Below are 19,367 nucleotides of genomic sequence, written 5' to 3' on the forward strand. Positions count from 1 at the left end.
AGAATATGGGGCTTTGGTGACAAAACAGACTATATCCAGTTTGCTGAGTAGAGTGTTGGAGGCTATTTTGTAAATGGCATCGCCGAAGTCAAGGATCGGTAGGATAGTCAGTTTTATGAGGGTATGTTTGGCAGCATGAGTGAAGGAGGCTTTGTTGCGAAATATGAAGCTGATTCTAGATTTATTTTTGGATTGGAGATGCATAATTTGAGTCTGGAAGGAGAGTTTACAGTCTAACCAGTCACATAGGTATTTGTAGTTGTTCACATGTTCTAAGTCAAAACCGTCCAGAGTAGTGATGCTAGTCGAGCGGGCGGGTACGGGCAACAATCGGTTGAAGAGCATGCATTTAGTTTTACTTGCATTTAAATGCAGTTGGAGGCCACGGAAGGAGTGTTGTATGGCATTGAAGCTGGTTTGGAGATTTGTTAACACAGTGTCCAAAGAAGGGCCAGAGGTATACAGAATGGTGTTGTCTGCGTAGAGGTGGATCAAAGAATCACCAGCAGCAAGATTGACATAATTGATGTATACAGAAAAAAAAGTCGGCCTGAGAATTGAAGCCTGTGACACCACCATAGAGACTGCCAGAGGTCCGGACAACAGGCCCTCCGATTTGACACACTGAACTCTATCTGAGAAGTAGTTGGTGAACCAGGCGAGGCAGTCATTTGAGAAACTAAGGCTATTGAGTCTACCAATAAGAATGTGGTGATTGACAGAGTTGAAAGCCTTGGCCAGGTCCATGAAGACGGCTGCACAGTACTCCCTTATATTGATGCTGGTTATGATGTCGTTTAAGACCTTGAGCGTGGCTGAGGTGCACCCATGACCAGCTCGTAAACCAGATTGCATAGTGGAGAAGGTATGGTGGGATTCGAAATGGTCGGTATTCTGTTTGTTAACTTGGCTTTCGAAGATTTTAGAAAGGCCGGGCAGGATGGATATAGGTCTATAGCAGTTTGGGTCTAGAGTGTCGGACCCTTTGAAAAGGGGGAGGACCGTGGCAGCTTTCAAATCTTTGGGGATCTCAGACGATACGAAAGAGAGGGTGAACAGGCTGGTAATAGGGGTTGCAACAATTTCGGCTGATCATTTTAGAGAGGGTCCAGATTGTCTATCCCAGCTGGTTTGTAGGGATCCAGATTTTGCCACTCTTTCAGAACATCAACTGTCTGGATTTGGGTGAAGGATAAGCTTGGGCAAGTTGCTGCAGGGGGTGTTAAGCTGTTGCCCTGGGTAGGGGTAGCCAGGTGGAAAGCATGGCCAGCTGTAGAAAAATGCTTATTGAAATGATTAGTTATCGTAGATTTATTGGTGGTGACAGTGTTTCATAGCCTCAGTGCAGTGGGCAGCTGGGAGGAGGTGCTCTTATTCTCCATGGACTTTACAGTGCCCCAAAACTTTTTGGAATTAGTGCTACAGGATGCAAATTTCTGTTTGAAAAAGTTAGCCTTAGCTTTCCTAACTGACTGAGTATATTGGTTCCTGACTTCCCTGAAAAGTTGCATATCGCGATATGGGGGCTATTTGATGCTAATGCAGAACGCCAGAGGATGTTTTTGTGCTGGTCAAGGTCAGTCAAGTCTGGGGTGAACCAATGGCTATATCCAATTTGTTCTTGCAAGCGTATTTAAGGAAAGCACTTTTAAAGAGCAACCAGGCATCCTCTACTGATGGGACGAGGTCAGTATCCTTCCAGGATACCCGGGCCAGGTCGATTAGATAGGCTTGCTTGCTGAAGTGTTTTAGAGAGCGTTTGACAGTGATGAGGGGTTGTCGTTTGACCGCGGACCCATTATGCACACAGGCAATGAGGCAATGATCGCTGAGATCCTGGTTGAAGACAGCAGACGTGTATTTAGAGGGTACGTTTTTCAGGATGATATCTAAGAGGATGCCCATGGTTACAGATTTAGGGTTGTTCCTTAATAATTTGTGTGAGATTGAGGGCATCTATCATAGAATGTAGGACTGCCAGGGTGTTAAGCATATCCCAGTTTAGGTCACCTAACAGTATGAACTCTGAAGATAGATGGGGGGGGGGGGCAATCAATTCACATATGGTGAACATTATCAGTGTTGGTGAAGAAAAACTATGAAAGAAGATGATAAAAATAGAACAAAACACGTATCTACCGAGTTTTGAAGGGAAATACTGATTTTATTTTATAAGAGAGTATTATTATTTTGTTAAAAAATACTTAGTAGAGACTGAATCTACCGTCTCATCGTGGCGGTATTTGACAGCCTCGAGGTCAGCCTAGCATCGTGCGAGACCTGGAGAGAATTGCTTGTGGAAGATTAACGAGTTCATGTTTCCATGGCATATCTGTTGCTGTTAATGAGTACTGTCTGCATTGATAGCTGTGCTTGCTGTGGATCTTGTGAGGACAGCTGCACGGAAATGTTATACTTCGCTGAGGAAATATCTACGAGTAACATTAGTGAGTAACCACAGCGATGGGGTGCTTCGGGACTTTATTTTTTTTCAGCTCGAACGCGTGCTAACGAGTTTAAGCAATCTTGCAAGTAATTTGGACACGGGTTCTGAAAAATCTTTGGTGTTTATTATTTGAATTTATTTTGGTGTGGTACATTAAAAATGTGACAAAATACATCTTGAACCTTACGTCTGTTGCATTGGTGGAGTCATTTACTGTTTCATCTTAATTTAAATGCATGAAAGCATATCCTTATATAATAACAAATCTATAAGCATTCTACCTGAAGTTAATACCCTAGTTGTCATCACCCTAGCAAGTTTACAATAGGGATTCTTATTTGAGATGTCCCTCTCACCTAATATCCCATGCTGTTGAGATATTCTACGGTAATATCGTAAAAGTCAAATTCGAGCCGGTTGAGATGTTACATGACCATTACCGCTGCTTGTTTAGTCGGGGCCTTGTGCCATCTCAGATGTAAGCTCACATCTTCAGCTTACTGTACTGTGGAATAGTTAGTGTGTGCTGGGTCCAGCCCCCGACCAGCACCTCGTAAAGCACACAGATGCGGGGTTAATTGACTGCCGCACCACTTGTCGCCGAGCACCCACATAATGATTTCTCGCTCTCTAATTACTGCTAGCTGTCATAGGATGGTAGGAGGGAGAGATCATGAGAAAGGGGAAGAGAGAGAAAGGGTGAATAGAATAGAAACAGATATTGAGAGAGACAAAGGAGGAAAGTAAGAGGTACTAGAGGGAGGGGGTAGAGGTCAACGTGTGTGAGGGAGCAAGAGAGAGAGCTAATTGAAGAGAGAACTGTGTACATGAGAAAGGGTGAGAGAGAAAATAAGACAACTTTATTGTGGGTGGGACATGAAAGGGATATTTAACAGAGCTTCCTTACGCTGAGGAGGCATCTCACTAGTCCAGGGTGGCTTACTAATGTTGAGGATGATTTGCTCTCTCTACTGGTGGAGGAAGTCATCACAGTATGACTATGACTACTGCTCAATATTAGGAAGCCATGTTAGACTTTGAGATGTTTCAAATCCACGTTAAACTATTTAGATGGCCCCCAGGCGGGGTACTAACCAGGTTGTCCAGCTCAGGGTCCTCGCTGAAGAACGGCTTGTGGTCCTGCTCCTGCTGGTGGACAAAGTTTTCGATGTCCACATCGAAGCTGGCAGAGGTGATGCACTCGGAGCCCTGGGTGGCCTGCTCACACTTCTCAAACAGCAGGGCCAGCAGTGGGAATAGAGGGTGTCTGGAAGGATAGGAGAAGACAGGAAGTAGTTAAACTTTATAACTGCTCTAGCTGTATCTTGATTGCCGTATAAATAGTAGTTCTAGGTACAAAGAGGAAAAAATAAATCTGTTTGAGAAGGTTGCCTCGGTATTGGCGTATTTGAGGTATGTATCATGTTAACAGACTGAGGCCGGTATTCAATCCGATCGCGCTTTTTAGACAATGGTCCTTTTAAAGGCAATGTTTCTGTGTTCGCTGAGACCACATTCACAGTAAACACTGCATATGTCGGCTCAATCGGAAATTACCTAAATGGCGCATTGTCCCAATGTGCAATCAGATTCAATCCCGGCTTTAGAGGGAAGTTTAGTTGTGCATTGTGTGTTAACTACAGCATGTTGTACTGCAACAATGCTCTATTTGACACCCAGGAACTGCATTAGCAAGATAACTTGATCGTTAACTCAATAGACAAATACAACAGACAAAGAAAACGGTAGACAATGAGATCCGACTGGGCACAAACTAGTTGTTTCAATGTAATTTGTCAACATATTGTGATGTTGAATCTCTGTTTGAAACACATTTGGATTTGCAAAAAGTAATCAACCAGTAGTGTTTTCATATAATTTCAACCTGCGTTGCAAACATTGAAATACAATTACTTAACCTAACTTCACCATAATCATCAAAACTACAGTGCCTTGCGAAAGTATTCGGCCCCCTTGAACTTTGCGACCTTTTGCCACATTTCAGGCTTCAAACAAAGATATAAAACTGTATTTTTTTGTGAAGAATCAACAACAAGTGGGACACAATCATGAAGTGGAACGACATTTATTGGATATTTCAAACTTTTTTAACAAATCAAAAACTGAAAAATTGGGCGTGCAAAATTATTCAGCCCCTTTACTTTCAGTGCAGCAAACTCTCTCCAGAAGTTCAGTGAGGATCTCTGAATGATCCAATGTTGACCTAAATGACTAATGATGATAAATACAATCCACCTGTGTGTAATCAAGTCTCCGTATAAATGCGCCTGCACTGTGATAGTCTCAGAGGTCCGTTAAAAGCGCAGAGAGCATCATGAAGAACAAGGAACACACCAGGCAGGTCCGAGATACTGTTGTGAAGAAGTTTAAAGCCGGATTTGGATGCAAAAAGATTTCCCAAGCTTTAAACATCCCAAGGAGCACTGTGCAAGCGATAATATTGAAATGGAAGGAGTATCAGACCACTGCAAATCTACCAAGACCTGGCCGTCCCTCTAAACTTTCAGCTCCTACAAGGAGAAGACTGATCAGAGATGCAGCCAAGAGGCCCATGATCACTCTGGATGAACTGCAGAGATCTACAGCTGAGGTGGGAGACTCTGTCCATAGGACAACAATCAGTCGGATATTGCACAAATCTGGCCTTTATGGAAGAGTGGCAAGAAGAAAGCCATTTCTTAAAGATATCCATAAAAAGTGTCGTTTAAAGTTTGCCACAAGCCACCTGGGAGACACACCAAACATGTGGAAGAAGGTGCTCTGGTCAGATGAAACCAAAATTGAACTTTTTGGCAACAATGCAAAACGTTATGTTTGGCGTAAAAGCAACACAGCTGAACACACCATCCCCACTGTCAAACATGGTGGTGGCAGCATCATGGTTTGGGCCTGCTTTTCTTCAGCAGGGACAGGGAAGATGGTTAAAATTGATGGGAAGATGGATGGAGCCAAATACAGGACCATTCTGGAAGAACCTGATGGAGTCTGCAAAAGACCTGAGACTGGGACGGAGATTTGTCTTCCAACAAGACAATGATCCAAAACATAAAGCAAAATCTACAATGGAATGGTTCAAAAATAAACATATCCAGGTGTTAGAATGGCCAAGTCAAAGTCCAGACCTGAATCCAATCGAGAATCTGTGGAAAGAACTGAAAACTGCTGTTCACAAATGCTCTCCCATCCAACCTCACTGAGCTCGAGCTGTTTTGCAAGGAGGAATGGGAAAAAATGTCAGTCTCTCGATGTGCAAAACTGATAGAGACATACCCCAAGCGACTTACAGCTGTAATCGCAGCAAAAGGTGGCGCTACAAAGTATTAACTTAAGGGGGCTGAATAATTTTGCACGCCCAATTTTTCAGTTTTTGATTTGTTAAAAAAGTTTGAAATATCCAATAAATGTCGTTCCACTTCATAATTGTGTCCCACTTGTTGTTGATTCTTTACAAAAAAATACAGTTTTATATCTTTATGTTTGAAGCCTGAAATGTGGCAAAAGGTCGCAAAGTTCAAGGGGGCAGAATACTTCGCAAGGCACTGTAGGCTACATTCAATGTAGTACATTGACATCTGATTTGCCCAAAGGACACCATCATTTCAATGTATAGCTAGGTATACTATCATTAACTTATGATTGATTGCTATAAATTTAGAAGTATTTACGATTAGCCCTATAAATAGGATGCCACATGAATTATATTAATAATACACTTTTACCTTTGGAAATTGTATTTGACAAATATGTTATTCATAATACTCTGAACAAAAATATAAATGCAACATGCAACAATTTTAATGAGTTACAGTTCATATAAAGAAATCAGTCAATTTAAATAAATAAATTAAGCCGAAATCTATTTCACATGACTGGGCAGGGGCACACCCACGTGTGAGCCTGGGAGGGTATAGGCCCACCCACTTGGGAGACTGGTCCACCCACTGGGGAGCAAGGCCCAGCCAATCAGAATTAGTTTTACCCACAAAAGGGCTTTATTACAGACGGAAATACTCCTCAATTTCATCAGCTGTCCGGGTGGCTAGTCTCAGACAATCCCGCAGGTGAAGAAGCCGGTTGTGGAGGTCCTGGGCTGGCGTGGTTACATGTGGTCTGCAGTTGAGACTGGTTGGACATACTGCCAAATTTTCTAAAATGACATTGGTGGAGAAATGAACATTAAATTCTCTGGCAACAGCTCTGGTGGACATTCTTGCAGTCAGCATGCCAATTGTACACTCCCTCAAAACTTGAGACATCTGTGGCATTGTGTTGTGACAGAGTTGATATTTTTGTTCAGTATATATATATATATATATATATATATATATATATATATATTGATAAGACTATTATTAATATAATGAATTTGGCATTCTATTTATAGGGCTATATTTTCATATGATATTTTGTGATTGACATTGCAAGAAATGTTGCCACACTGGTGAAAAAGGTACTGTTTGATGCCGACTGACACCTGCACCCAATTGACCTGATTGCCTTTAGTATGAGAAGCCTACGATAATTAACACAAAGCACAACCAATTTCAAGCTAAACAAGCCCTGTGGAGAAGAAGATGATTGCTGAAGAGGTAAGACAATAATTTTATCACCTATAGACTTATTTTGATTGTTTGTTGGACTATTGCAATTGAGCTGTGACTTATCATCAACGGTGGCGTAAATGCCATGCAGCTGTTTTAGCTCTTGTAGAGTCTAGCGATAATGGAAAATCTGACATTTTGACTGAAACTAGTGTAGATGGTAACGTGAGTGACACCTCCAGTGTTACAACAAGTGATCGTACTGAAAGGTTGTTTGATAGGGATGAGAATAAGAGGTTGCCTGATTGTGTGAAGCAGGATCCTCTCAAACTGCAACAAAGGGTGGTATATGTGTGAAGCTGGGATCTTGGGCTAATGAAAATAACCTCACCAGGGGTGGAATAAATAGTTTCAGATTAAAGGCTCTTGGAACGGAAGGTTAGAGTTACACTCCGAGGGGACACATCGAGAGAGAAAGTATGAATTCAATAACTTGGCCTACATGGCTACCCATCAAGTAGCTACATCTCCATTAGTAGACTCTGGAGTTTCTTGTATTTCATGGTTTCTATTAGATTATATGCATATGGTGTGCTTGGGCGTCATGATTTTCCTTAAATGAGGCCCTAAAACATGCACTGTCCTTCTGTCAGAAAATCAAGTTGTCAGAGGCTCTGATCTCCTTTCAAAGGCTTATTGCCAAAATAATTTGCCTGACAACCTCTGTGACTGGCAGGACTCGACTGACGAAAGGCCACGGAGTACAGGATATTTTTGCTTTACACTGGTCCCATAGTATTGAAGGATGTTTCCAAAAAGGTCTAACCTGGACGATGCTGTGTTGCATGGCCTTGTCCCATGCACTCTGACTTCGGTTGCCAGCTGTACGGTGTTTCCTCCAACACATTGTTGCGGGTGCCTTTCAGGCAAGCAGTGTGTCAAGAAGCAGTGTGGCTTGCGTCCGTACGGGAGTTGCAGTGATGGGACAAGACTGTAACTACCAATTGGACATCATGAAAAAGGGGTGAAAATAAATAAAAGCCCACATAATCTATTGGTACAAGAGACAAGGCGACTGTCTGAATAAAGCCAAGTGAAACATACTGCCAAGAACATCCAACCATCATCACCGTTGGTAGGATAATCATAATCGTAGGTCATCAATTTTATTTTCCAATGATTGCATGTTAGCAAGTAGAATGGATGGCAGTGGGACTTCACTCGCTCGTCTAAGGATTCTCAGAAGACAGCCCGATCTGTGCCCTCTTTTCCTCCATATTTTCTTAAGTAAAAAGCTTCTTCCAGTTCATGGTGAGGAATCGCTGTTCTGATGTACTGTCACGCTCGTCGAAATGAGTAGACCAAGGTGCAGCGTGCATAGAGTTCCACATAATTGTAATAAACCAAAACTCACTGAACAAACAACCAAACGAAAAGTGAAGCTACTGTTGTGCACTCAGGCAACTAAATGTAGACAAGATCCCACAAACACAAATGAGGAAATGGCTACCTAAATATGATCCCCAATCAGAGACAACGATAAACAGCTGTCTCTGATTGGGAACCATATCAGGCCAACATAGACATACAAAACACCTAGATGACCCACCCTAGTCACTATCACGCCCCAACCAACATAGTAAGCTGTTTATTCTCTATGGTCAGGGCATGACATGTACAGAAGTTACTACCAAGAAGTCTCAAATGCAGCACAAGCCACAAGGTAATGACGACCCCTTTTTCTCCCCAATTTCGTAATATCCAATTACAGTCCCATCGCTGCAACTCCTGTACGGACTCGGGAGAGGCGAAGGATGAGAGCCGTGCGTCCTCCAAAACATGACCCTGCCAAGCTCGCTTATCTCGGAAGCCAGCCGCACCGACGTATCTGAGGAAACACTGTACAACTAGTGACCGAAGTCAGCTTGCAGGCTCCCGGCTGCCACAAGGAGTTGCTAGAGTGCAATGGGACAAGGAATCTCAGCCGGCCAAACCCTCCCCTAACCCAGACGACGCTGGGCCAATTGTGCGCTGCCTCATGGGTCTCCCGGTTACGGTCTGCTGTAATGCCTCAAGCACTGCGATGCAGTGCCTTAGACCGCTGTGCCACTCGGGAGGCCCCAACATCTTATACTTGATCATTGTATTTGATAAAGGTATTCCATTTGTAAAAACAATTGGCATGATGTTGTCTAATCTATTATTTCAGAGAATCATCTTGGTCTCTCACATGGCTTAACCCTGGAGCATGAGGGCTCGAGGTTTCTTTCTGCCTTCTTAATTGAGGGTTCCCCCTCACCAAATCGATGCAAAGGATCAGACACAAGTATGAAACTCTCCATTTAGAATTTTGGTTTAAAGTTTAATAGAAATTATAATGTGTTTAGGTTGCCTTTCAGGTTGCATTTTAGGTTTCCTTTTAATACTTTTACACTTGCATGTGTTTTTTGGTGGGAGAGGACCTACCCAAGCGCCATAACCTGTACCACTGCCACTGAGAAGCAAAAGGATAAAACACCATGCAAGCCACCAAGTGTGTGGATAGGGAAACAGCAAACTAAAACATTGTGCATGTCCCAACCCAGCGATTTATAATGCGGTGGACCCTTCACAAAATAAGCCAACCCCTTATTCTCATTCTTGATCGATGTATTTGGGAAATGTATTCTAATTTTACCAAGAATTGCCATGTGGTTCAATATTTTCCAGCAGAGAATCTTGAGCATTCATGCGCCAAGGACAGGTCATGTGGGAGACCGAGGTCTCCTTCTGCCTCTTCAGATGAGATCCCCCCCCCCCCCCCCACCAAAGCACTACAAAGGCTCAGACCCTTTTCTATAACGGAAGCAAGTATAACACATTTCATTTGTGTGAGTGCAACCATATCCGTAGGCTAGCTGGATTTCCGAATAACAAGAAGTGATTAATGTTTTTAATATTCTCTTCTATTTAATTTGTTTCCGGTTATAGTCTTGTCCAGTTAATTATATGCAAGTATCCATAAACTTTGCTATTTTCTGACAAAACATTGATATATATTTTCTCCTTTACATTGACACCAAGAATAAAGATACTGCAGTGAACAGTCAAAACAGAGGGGGCTTTGCAGATGGATCATTTCCATATCATTCCCACTTAACGTCTTCGTATTGATTCATACCATAGCTGAATGTCCTAGGCAACATGAGTAAACGATCCAAACTAGGGTTGCACAACTTCTCCAAAATCCCCAAGTTTTCATTATTCCTGGATTGAAGATTCACAGAATCAGAAGGGAATAAGTAGGGTGTCAGAAATCCTTCAACCAGGTTTTTTAAAACCCTCGTCCAAACTATTGATAACACAGTGATACGGGGTAGCGTCAAACAATTTGTTCGTTATTTTGTTTACTTGTCAGGCGGTGAAAAAGGAATCTCTGAACACTTCAATCAGATGCAATTTGAGTTTGAATTGCGTCTGATTTAAAGTGTGTGTAGGCTGCTTTTTCACTCAATCATATGCATTTACTCCTGCATCTTTACTTAGCCTGCCACTGGATGTGCGGCAGATCATTTCACTGGACACGTCATTTCAACACAGAAATATGGGTCATATTAGGTTGAGACGATGATCAATAAGATTTCAACCTTTATTCTCCCATTCAAAAGACAGGCAACAGTTATTTTATTTCGGTACTATAGTTTGAAAACTATACTTAATTAATAATCAACTATTGCAGTGAAGTTGAGAACACATTGTGATCTGATTTGACCAAGACACACCATGAATTCAACAGGGATTGTCACCAATCCATGAAGTGTGTTGATTAGACGTTTAGAAGTAGTTGCCATTTTATGATGTAGGCTTATTTACATAAGGATAAGAGCCTAAGATAAGAATAGGAAAACAGACTATCAACCAGGACCTTTGATGTTGCACGCTCTTGAAAACCACAATACAATTGTACTCGTGGTGCAAAATGGATCTTCCAGACATAGGGTCTATAGTACTGTTGGCTATTTTCATTCTGTGTAACACAATTAGAGCAGTGACCTCGAACAGCATTGTGTAAATCTTTGTCCATGTAAAAACCTTTTGTCAGTCAATGGTTGAAATGGTAAACAAGTGAGCAACTATGTACATACATTCTGGTCATGTTGAAAGTGTATTGGGATGATGATTATTCAGCTTTAAATGAGGTGTACCATGTAGAAACACCACAACACTCCTTGGTGGCTATCCTGGGGGTGATTCCAGAGTGCATAGAGGGAAGGGGTCAGAACTGTCTTTTGCAGATTTTGCTCACAGCAATTCTATTAAATGGTTAAAACCCAACCCTCCAACATATAACGTGTGGCTGCAAAAGGTTTGGGAGCTGTATGAGATGGAATAAATGACACATTCACTTAAATGAAAAATACCTACATTAATTAAGATGGAGCCCAGTATTGAGACTTAACATTGTATTTGTGCTATTTTGTGTGTGGGTTTGGGTGTCTTTTTCTATTGCTCTTTTTGTTTATAATAATTATTATCTCTGGCTGGAAATGTGCCACCTTACATATTCACTTATTTTACCATGTAGCATGAACTGGACCAATCTGTATTAATATTTGTTTATATGAATCTGCTTTTTAAAATTGTTAAAAAAAAAGAACAGTTGAAATAATGTATTGCACCCCAAAATGGATTAAAGTTTAAAAAAAAAGTACAAATCTGGCACAGGCTTCTGGAAACACAGATAAGATATACAATAAACAAAAAAAACTCTCATCCCTTTACTTACTGGCCCTTGCGGTCAGGTGCATATTTCAGACAGGTTGACACCGCCTGTAGTATTTCTGCCTCCGTAGCCTTTGGTTTTGTCACGTGCGTGTGTCGATCTGTGCCTGCGTGTAGGCATGCATGAATCCATCTGCGTATGTACGAACAAACGTGTGCATGTGGGTGGTGTGAGGGAGTCGGTAGTTAGGGGGAAAGCAGGCATGCAGCACACAGGAATACTGTAGGATGCTGGGAGAGTGGGCCTCTGCTCTGGCTCTAACCTATGGCTCTCATTTGCAGCCTTTAATAGCCCGCTATATTAGACTGTAATCTACCTGATCCCGATTTAATGTGGCTCCCTCGGCCAGACGTGAGACGAATACTAAACAGGCAGCCATGCGCAGATCACCGAGCTGCAGTCCCCACGGCCTCGTCCATTGGGTGTGTGTGTGTGTGTGTATGGGGGGGAATCAGTATAAGTGCCAACCACTTCCTCCCTCTGGCTGCAAAGGTGTATTATGTTCATTAGGGCCTGTTTTTCAGGTTCTATTCTATGGCAGGTGTTCAACTGGACTAGTTATTACTTAACTTGCTGCTCATCTAAGAAAATAAAGTGTTGTAGACAGTTATTTTCTTATGAGATAATATAGCAATTTGTCATGTTGTTGATTCCAACAGCTGCCTTTCTCACAAGTGATGATTTACAGCTTTGGAGTGGAATGTTTGTTTTGCCTTTCGTCAGTGGTGTTCTCTGTAAACACACAGACACACACAAAAACTGGTGTAATGGAAATATGACACCATGTGGCAGGGCTGGATTGGCCATCTGGCAATTCTGGCAGATGCCAGAAGGGCTGGACCATTTTTTTAGCTGGGTCAGAATTGACACACACAAATTAAAAAAGTGACATTGCCTGCAGAAATGGCTGGCCCCTCTACCAAGAAGGGCCAGCCCGGTTTTCTCTCCCGGATGAGGCGGCCCGAAACCTATTTTGATTACGTCAAGAAGAATCCAGTAGTGTGGCAGATTACGCGGTAGACTTTCGCACGTTGGCAGCCAAGAATGCCTGGAGCCCGGAGTCTCCGTTCGATGCTTTTCGTCATGGACTATCGGAGGAGATTAAAGATGAGCTTGCAGCTCGGGAGTTACCCCTGGACCTTGACTCCATCATAGCCTTAACTATAAGGATTGATGGACGTCTACGGGAATGCAAGGGGGAGAGGTCTGTTTTCAGCTCCTCTCATTTGTCCACGGCTGCTTGCTCGCCCCCGAAGAACCCCGAGAGTCCCCGACGCCTGCATTTCTGAGAGGATTCGAAGTCACCCGAGTGCCCTCGGGAATCATCGGGAACGGGCAACTCGTTTTCTACTGTGCTTATGCAACAGGGCAGAGCTAAATTGTCACCTCAGGAACAATTACAATTACAGAGTTTTATGGACCCTACTCTGGTATCGGAGCTGGGTATCTCCACGCAACTTCTCTCCGTTCCCATGGACACCAGAGTACTAAACGGACCCACCATTGGCAATGTCACTTATAATACGGTGCCCATTTGCCTGACACAGGCTGGTTATCACAGTGAGTCCATACAGCTTCTTCTCATTGAATCTCCCTATGTTCCTGTTGTTTTGGGATTTTCATGGCTACAGAGGCACAACCCTGTTATTGACTGGACCACTGGTTCTATCCTGGGATGGAGCCTGTTCTGCCACTCACATTGTCTTAAGACGGGCAGCCTGCCCCGGGATGTCCTCCTGCGGGCTCTGTTAAAAGCCTCTAATTTTGCCGCCACTCCCGAGTACCAGGACATCTTGAAGCTTTTCAGCAAGACTCGCGCCACCTCCCTCTCTCCGCATCGACCCTACGATTGCGCTATTGATCTCCTCCCATGCACAACACTGCCTCATGGACGGCTAGATTCCCTGTCTGGCCCTGAGACCAAGGCCATAGAGGAGTACATTGAGGACTCTCTGGCTGCTGGGAGCATTTGTCCTTCTTCCTCCCCTGCCAGCGCAGGGTTTCTCTTTGTGGAAAAAAGGACAAGACCCTAAGTCCATGTATCGACTACCGGGGCCTCAATGACATCCCGGTTAAGAATCGTTACCCTCTACCACTCCTCCTCGGCTTTCGTACCTCTCCAGGGGGCAACCATCTTTTCCAAGTTGGACCTTCGGAATGCCTACCATCTAGTTCGGATACACAAAGAAGACGAGTGGAAGATGGCCTTTAACACAGCTAGTGGACACTATGAGTACCTGGTCATGCCATTTGGACTCACCAACGCTCCCGCAGTGTTCCAGGCCTTGGTCAACAATATGCTCTGTGACATGTTGAATTGATTTGTGTTTGTATACCTCGACAACGTCATTATTTTCTACCGTTCTGCTCAAGAATATGTCCTCCATGTCTGACAAGTCCTTCAGCACCTCTTAGAGAACCATTTGTTCGTGAAAGCAGAGAAGTGCAAATTCCACCGCTCCACTATCTCCTTTCTGGCATATATCATCAATGAAGGGAATGTTCAGATGGATCCTAAAAGATGAGAGTGGTGATGGATTGGGCCCAACCCACATCCAGAGTGCAGCTGCAATGTTTCCTGGGATTTGCTCATTTCTACCGCCGGCTTCATTCGGGGCTACAGCACTCTGGTGGCTCTCCTCTCTGCACTCACTTCTCCCAAGGTGCCGGTCACATGGTCCCCCAGCTGTTGACAAGGCGTTTTTGGCCCTTAAGCATTGGCTTACTACAGCCCCCATACTTATCCATCCGGAGCCGTCCTGTCCGTTCGTGGTTGAGGTTGACGCTTCGGACGTTGGAGTGGGAGCCATCCTGTCCCAGCAGTCAGGCCAGGACCAAAAGCTGCATCCCTGTGCCTTTCTGTCCCATCGTCTCAACCCCGCTGAGAGAAACTACGACGTAGGAAATCGGGAACTCCTGGCGGTCAACATGGCTGGAGTAGTGGTTGGAAGGGGCGGCTCTCGTGCTCCATGGGGTATCTACCCCTGCTCTTCCCAGAGCAAGAAGAAGATCTCAACATACCCTCGGCCCAGATGTTTGTCCATCGCTGTCGGCATACCTGGAAAAGAGCTTGTCTGCTCTTCTCAAGACCACCTCCAGGTATGGTCGACAAGCGGACCGCTACCGGACTCCGGCCCCGTACCCTCCGTATACATCCCACTTTTCATGCTTCCAGGATTATGCCCTTGTCTTACAGCCCTTTGTCTCCTGTTTCCAATTAAACGGATGGCCGTTTCATTGACAGCGTACACGGTGTGACGCCTCCTGTGTGTTCGACCTCGGAGCATGGGTTTCCAGTACCTGGTTGACTGGGAGGGTTATGGCCCGGAGGAGTGGTGCTGGATCCCCGCTAAGGATATTCTGGACCCGGCCGTCATCGCCGACTTTCACCACTGGCACCCCGGTCAACCAGGTATGTGCCCAGATGGGAAGGGTGGGGGTATGGCGCCCCTGGGGGGGGTGGTACTGTCACACCCTAATCCTGTTCACCTGGCTTTGTGCTTATCCCCAGTGTATTTATACTTGTGTTCTCTGTTTGTCTGTCGCCAGTTCGTCTTGTCTCGTCAAGCCTACCAGGGTGTTTTTCCGTGCTCCTGTTTTTCCTAGTCTCTGTTTTCTAGCCCTCTCGGTTCCAACCTTTTTTGCCTGCCCTGACACTGAGCGCGCCTGCCGACCTGTACCTTTCGGACTCTGACCTGGTTAATGAACTTCTGCCTGTCCTCGACCTGCCTATTGCCTGCCCCTTGTATTTTAATAAATAACAGAGACTCTAACCATCTGCCTCCTGTGTCTGCATCTGGGTCTTGCCCTGTGTCGTTATAAAGATATTTGATATAGTAAATGTGTTTTGAGGGTTTTGAACCCCAAATTAATTAGCCTCTGATATCAAGATAAAATGCCAGGGCCAAATTATTGTCCCAGTTCACCCCTGCCATGGAGCTTCTTCTAATAACCCTAGACATTATGGGTATGCACAGCAAGTTTTATTTGCTGACTGGCCCACACCTCCAACACCACAGTATGAGGACAAACAAAGGAGTAAATAATAAACAACAGCAGTAATTACCAGTGGTGTAAAGTAGTTAAGTAAAAATACTTTAAAGTACTTCTTAAGTAGTTTTTTTGGGTATCTGTACTTTACTATTTATATTTTTGTTAACTTTTACTTCACTACATTCCTAAAGAAAACAATCTACTTTGTACGACACACCCTTTTCTTGACACCCAAAAGTACTCGTGACATTTTGAATGCTTAGCAGGACATGAAAATCGTCAAATTCACACACATATCAAGAGAACATCCCTAGTCATCCCTACTGCCTCTGATCTGGTGGACTCACTAACACAAATACTTTGTTTGTAAAGATGTCTGAGTGTTGGAGTGTGCCCCTGGCTTTCCGTAAATAAATAAAAACATTTTAAAATTGGTGCAGTCTGGTTTGCTTACTATAAGGAATGTGAAATGTGTGTCAAATCGGAGGGCATGCTGTCCGGTCCTCTAGCAGTCTCTATGGGGGTGCCACAGGGTTCAATTCTCGGGCCGACTCTTTTCTCTGTATATATCAATGATGTTTCTCATGCTGCGGGCGATTCCCTGATCCACCTCTACGCAGACGACACCATTCTATATACTTCCGGCCCGTCCTTGGACACTGTGCTATCTAACCTCCAAACGAGCTTCAATGCCATACAGCACTCCTTCCGTGGCCTCCAACTGCTCTTAAACGCTAGTAAAACCAAATGCATGCTTTTCAACCGTTCGCTGCCTGCACCCGCACGCCTGACCAGCATCACCACCCTGGATGGTTCCGACCTTGAATATGTGGACATCTATAAGTACCTAGGTGTCTGGCTAGACTCTAAACTCTCCTTCCAGACCCATATCAAACATCTCCAATCGAAAATCAAATCAAGAGTCGGCTTTCTATTCCGCAACAAAGCCTCCTTCACTCACGCCGCCAAACTTACCCTAGTAAAACTGACTATCCTACCGATCCTCGACTTCGGCGATGTCATCTACAAAATTGCTTCCAACACTCTACTCAGCAAACTGGATGCAGTTTATCACAGTGCCATCAGTTTTGTCACTAAAGCACCTTATACCACCCACCACTGCGACTTGTATGCTCTAGTCGGCTGGCCCTCGCTACATATTCGTCGCCAGACCCACTGGCTCCAGGTCATCTACAAGTCCATGCTAGGTAAAGCTCCGCCTTATCTCAGTTCACTGGTTACGATGGCAACACCCATCCGTAGCACGCGCTCCAGCAGGTGTATCTCACTGATCATCCCTAAAGCCAACACCTCATTTGGCCGCCTTTCGTTCCAGTTCTCTGCTGCCTGTGATTGGAACGAATTGCAAAAATCGCTGAAGTTGGAGACTTTTATCTCCCTCACCAACTTCAAACATCTGCTATCTGAGCAGCTAACCGATCGCTGCAGCTGTACATAGTCTATTGGTAAATAGCCCACCCATTTTCACCTACCTCATCCCCATACTGTTTTTATTTATTTATTTTTCTGCTCTTTTGCACACCAATATCTCTATCTCTACCTTTACATAACCATCTGATCATTTATCACTCCAGTGTTAATCTGCATAATTGTAATTATTTGCCTACCTTCTCATGCCTTTTGCACACAATGTGTATATATAGACTCCCCTTTTTTCTACTGTGTTATTGACTTGTTAATTGTTTACTCCATGTGTAACTCTGTGTTGTCTGTTCACACTGCTATGCCTTATCTTGGCCAGGTCGCAGTTGCAAATGAGAACTTGTTCTCAACTAGCCTACCTGGTTAAATAAAGGTGAAATAAAAATAAAAAATAAAAAAAATGACTTATACTTATATGTTTGATACTTAAGTATATTTAAAACCAAATACTTTAACGGGTGTATTTTTAAGGTATCTTTACTTTTACTCAAGTATGACAATTGGATACTTTCTCCACCACTGGTGAATACATGATTTCATCCATATTTTAGAGGGAATTATTCAACAGTACTGTAAGGTTCCAGACATATTACAGCCATTGATTGACCTTTTACCAGATTAGATTTTTTCCCCCTGGTTTTGGACCTTTTTCCTGGTTTTGAACATTTTACTTTCATTGAGCTGCTCAGCTCGGAGCATGTAAGTGTACCATGTTAATTAACATGAAAATGTTTCTCAGTTCTATAATGTTTCACATTTATCTTCACTCGATTTAATGTTCACTATTTCAGTACTTCTGTATGAATATATCGCCCCATGCTTATGTAACAGACCAGAGATGTGCATGGTTAATCCAATATTCGGATATCCGAATGCTGCGAATATGTTAGTATTCAAATACTTGTGTGAGTATTCATTTTGGGCCCCCCCATAAATTCTAGGCCTATTTTAACACAAAGGCTTTTTCTAACTTAAATAAAAATATCCATGTGACATTTTTACATTCAACGATATATAATAAAAAAAAGTATTATTAATTGAATAAAAAGATTGGTAGCCTTCATGTGTGTAGCTTGTTGTTTATGTTGGCCAATCAATGTGGCAAAGAGGCTCAGTGTGTAGCAAGTAGGGTGAGAGTTCCCTAATGCAATGCAAATTGGAATAAAATAACAGAATTAAAAGTTAGAGAAATGAGAAGACGTAAGCTACAACACGCAGCCAAAAGGTAGGCTGTTGTTTTATCTGAATGGGATTTGGGAGAAAACACAGCATGTGGCCTCAATTAGCCTAGCTAGAGAGGCACTGATATATGAGATGATAAATAACACTGTGGCTGCTACAAGTTAGTTAGTCTTGGCTGTAGCCCGAGTTGCCTTGGCGTCTCTCTCTCTCCCTCTGTCTGCTCAGCTCACTCATCTCATACACACCGCCCCCTCTGCAGCTGCAGCAATAGAGTGCCAGTCTCTCCCTCGCGCAGCAGTACTTAGGTTAGAAACTTAAGTTTAAAAAAGCACATGTATTTCGAATATCTGCATATCTGTCAAAAATGTATGATACTATTCAAATAGGGAAATTATTTCAAACCCTCGTCCCTAGAACAGACAGTGATAAATCCGAGAGTGGATCGGACTGAGGAGATTGCACCCTTTACCTGTACAAGTCCTGCTGAGTCAAAGGCTGTCTTAATATGGACACTGTTTACCTGGACAGCCTAAGGTGTGTGTAGGAAGTCAGATGTGTGCACATGCATGTGTGTCCAGGCCTGCCTGCACTGCATTAGAGTGGGACCTCCCAACCCACCACCATCACATTGAGCACAAAAAACAGCCAGGCTCTATCTGCAGTGCGACGGAGTGGAGACGGCCGACAGGGGGATCGTTACTCAGGCCATAAAAGAGCCATTTACAGGATGGAGAAGCGAGCGGGGAGTCAGTAAGCATGAAGTCTCTCCTCCTGCACCATCCGGGCCACAACAACACACCACAATGAAACGTTCCTCCATGAATCATAGGTGCAGGATACGTGATGACTTAAACATGGATGGGGAATGATTATAAAAAACAGACAATTTTTCTGCAATTTCGTAGGTAAATCAAAGGCACTGTGTGCGTCCAAAATGGCACCCTATTTACCTTTATTTGCCTTTGTTCATTTTTATTTA

At 43.6% G+C, this 19,367-nt stretch overlaps 1 protein-coding gene across 3 annotated transcripts in view; it reads right to left on the minus strand.

The window, feature by feature from the left end:
- Positions 1-19,367, minus strand: part of LOC110533517 (homeobox protein PKNOX2) — a 118,949-nt gene that overhangs the window by 15,870 nt on the left and 83,712 nt on the right. For all 3 annotated transcript variants that reach the window (XM_021617806.2, XM_021617805.2, XM_021617804.2), the window contains one exon: positions 3,542-3,713. In XM_021617806.2, the coding sequence (XP_021473481.1) occupies positions 3,542-3,713 (172 nt within the window). The remainder of the gene's footprint in view (positions 1-3,541; positions 3,714-19,367) is intronic.

The sequence above is a fragment of the Oncorhynchus mykiss genome, chromosome 10 (genome assembly GCF_013265735.2).
Source record: "Oncorhynchus mykiss isolate Arlee chromosome 10, USDA_OmykA_1.1, whole genome shotgun sequence".
NCBI lineage: Eukaryota > Metazoa > Chordata > Actinopteri > Salmoniformes > Salmonidae > Oncorhynchus > Oncorhynchus mykiss.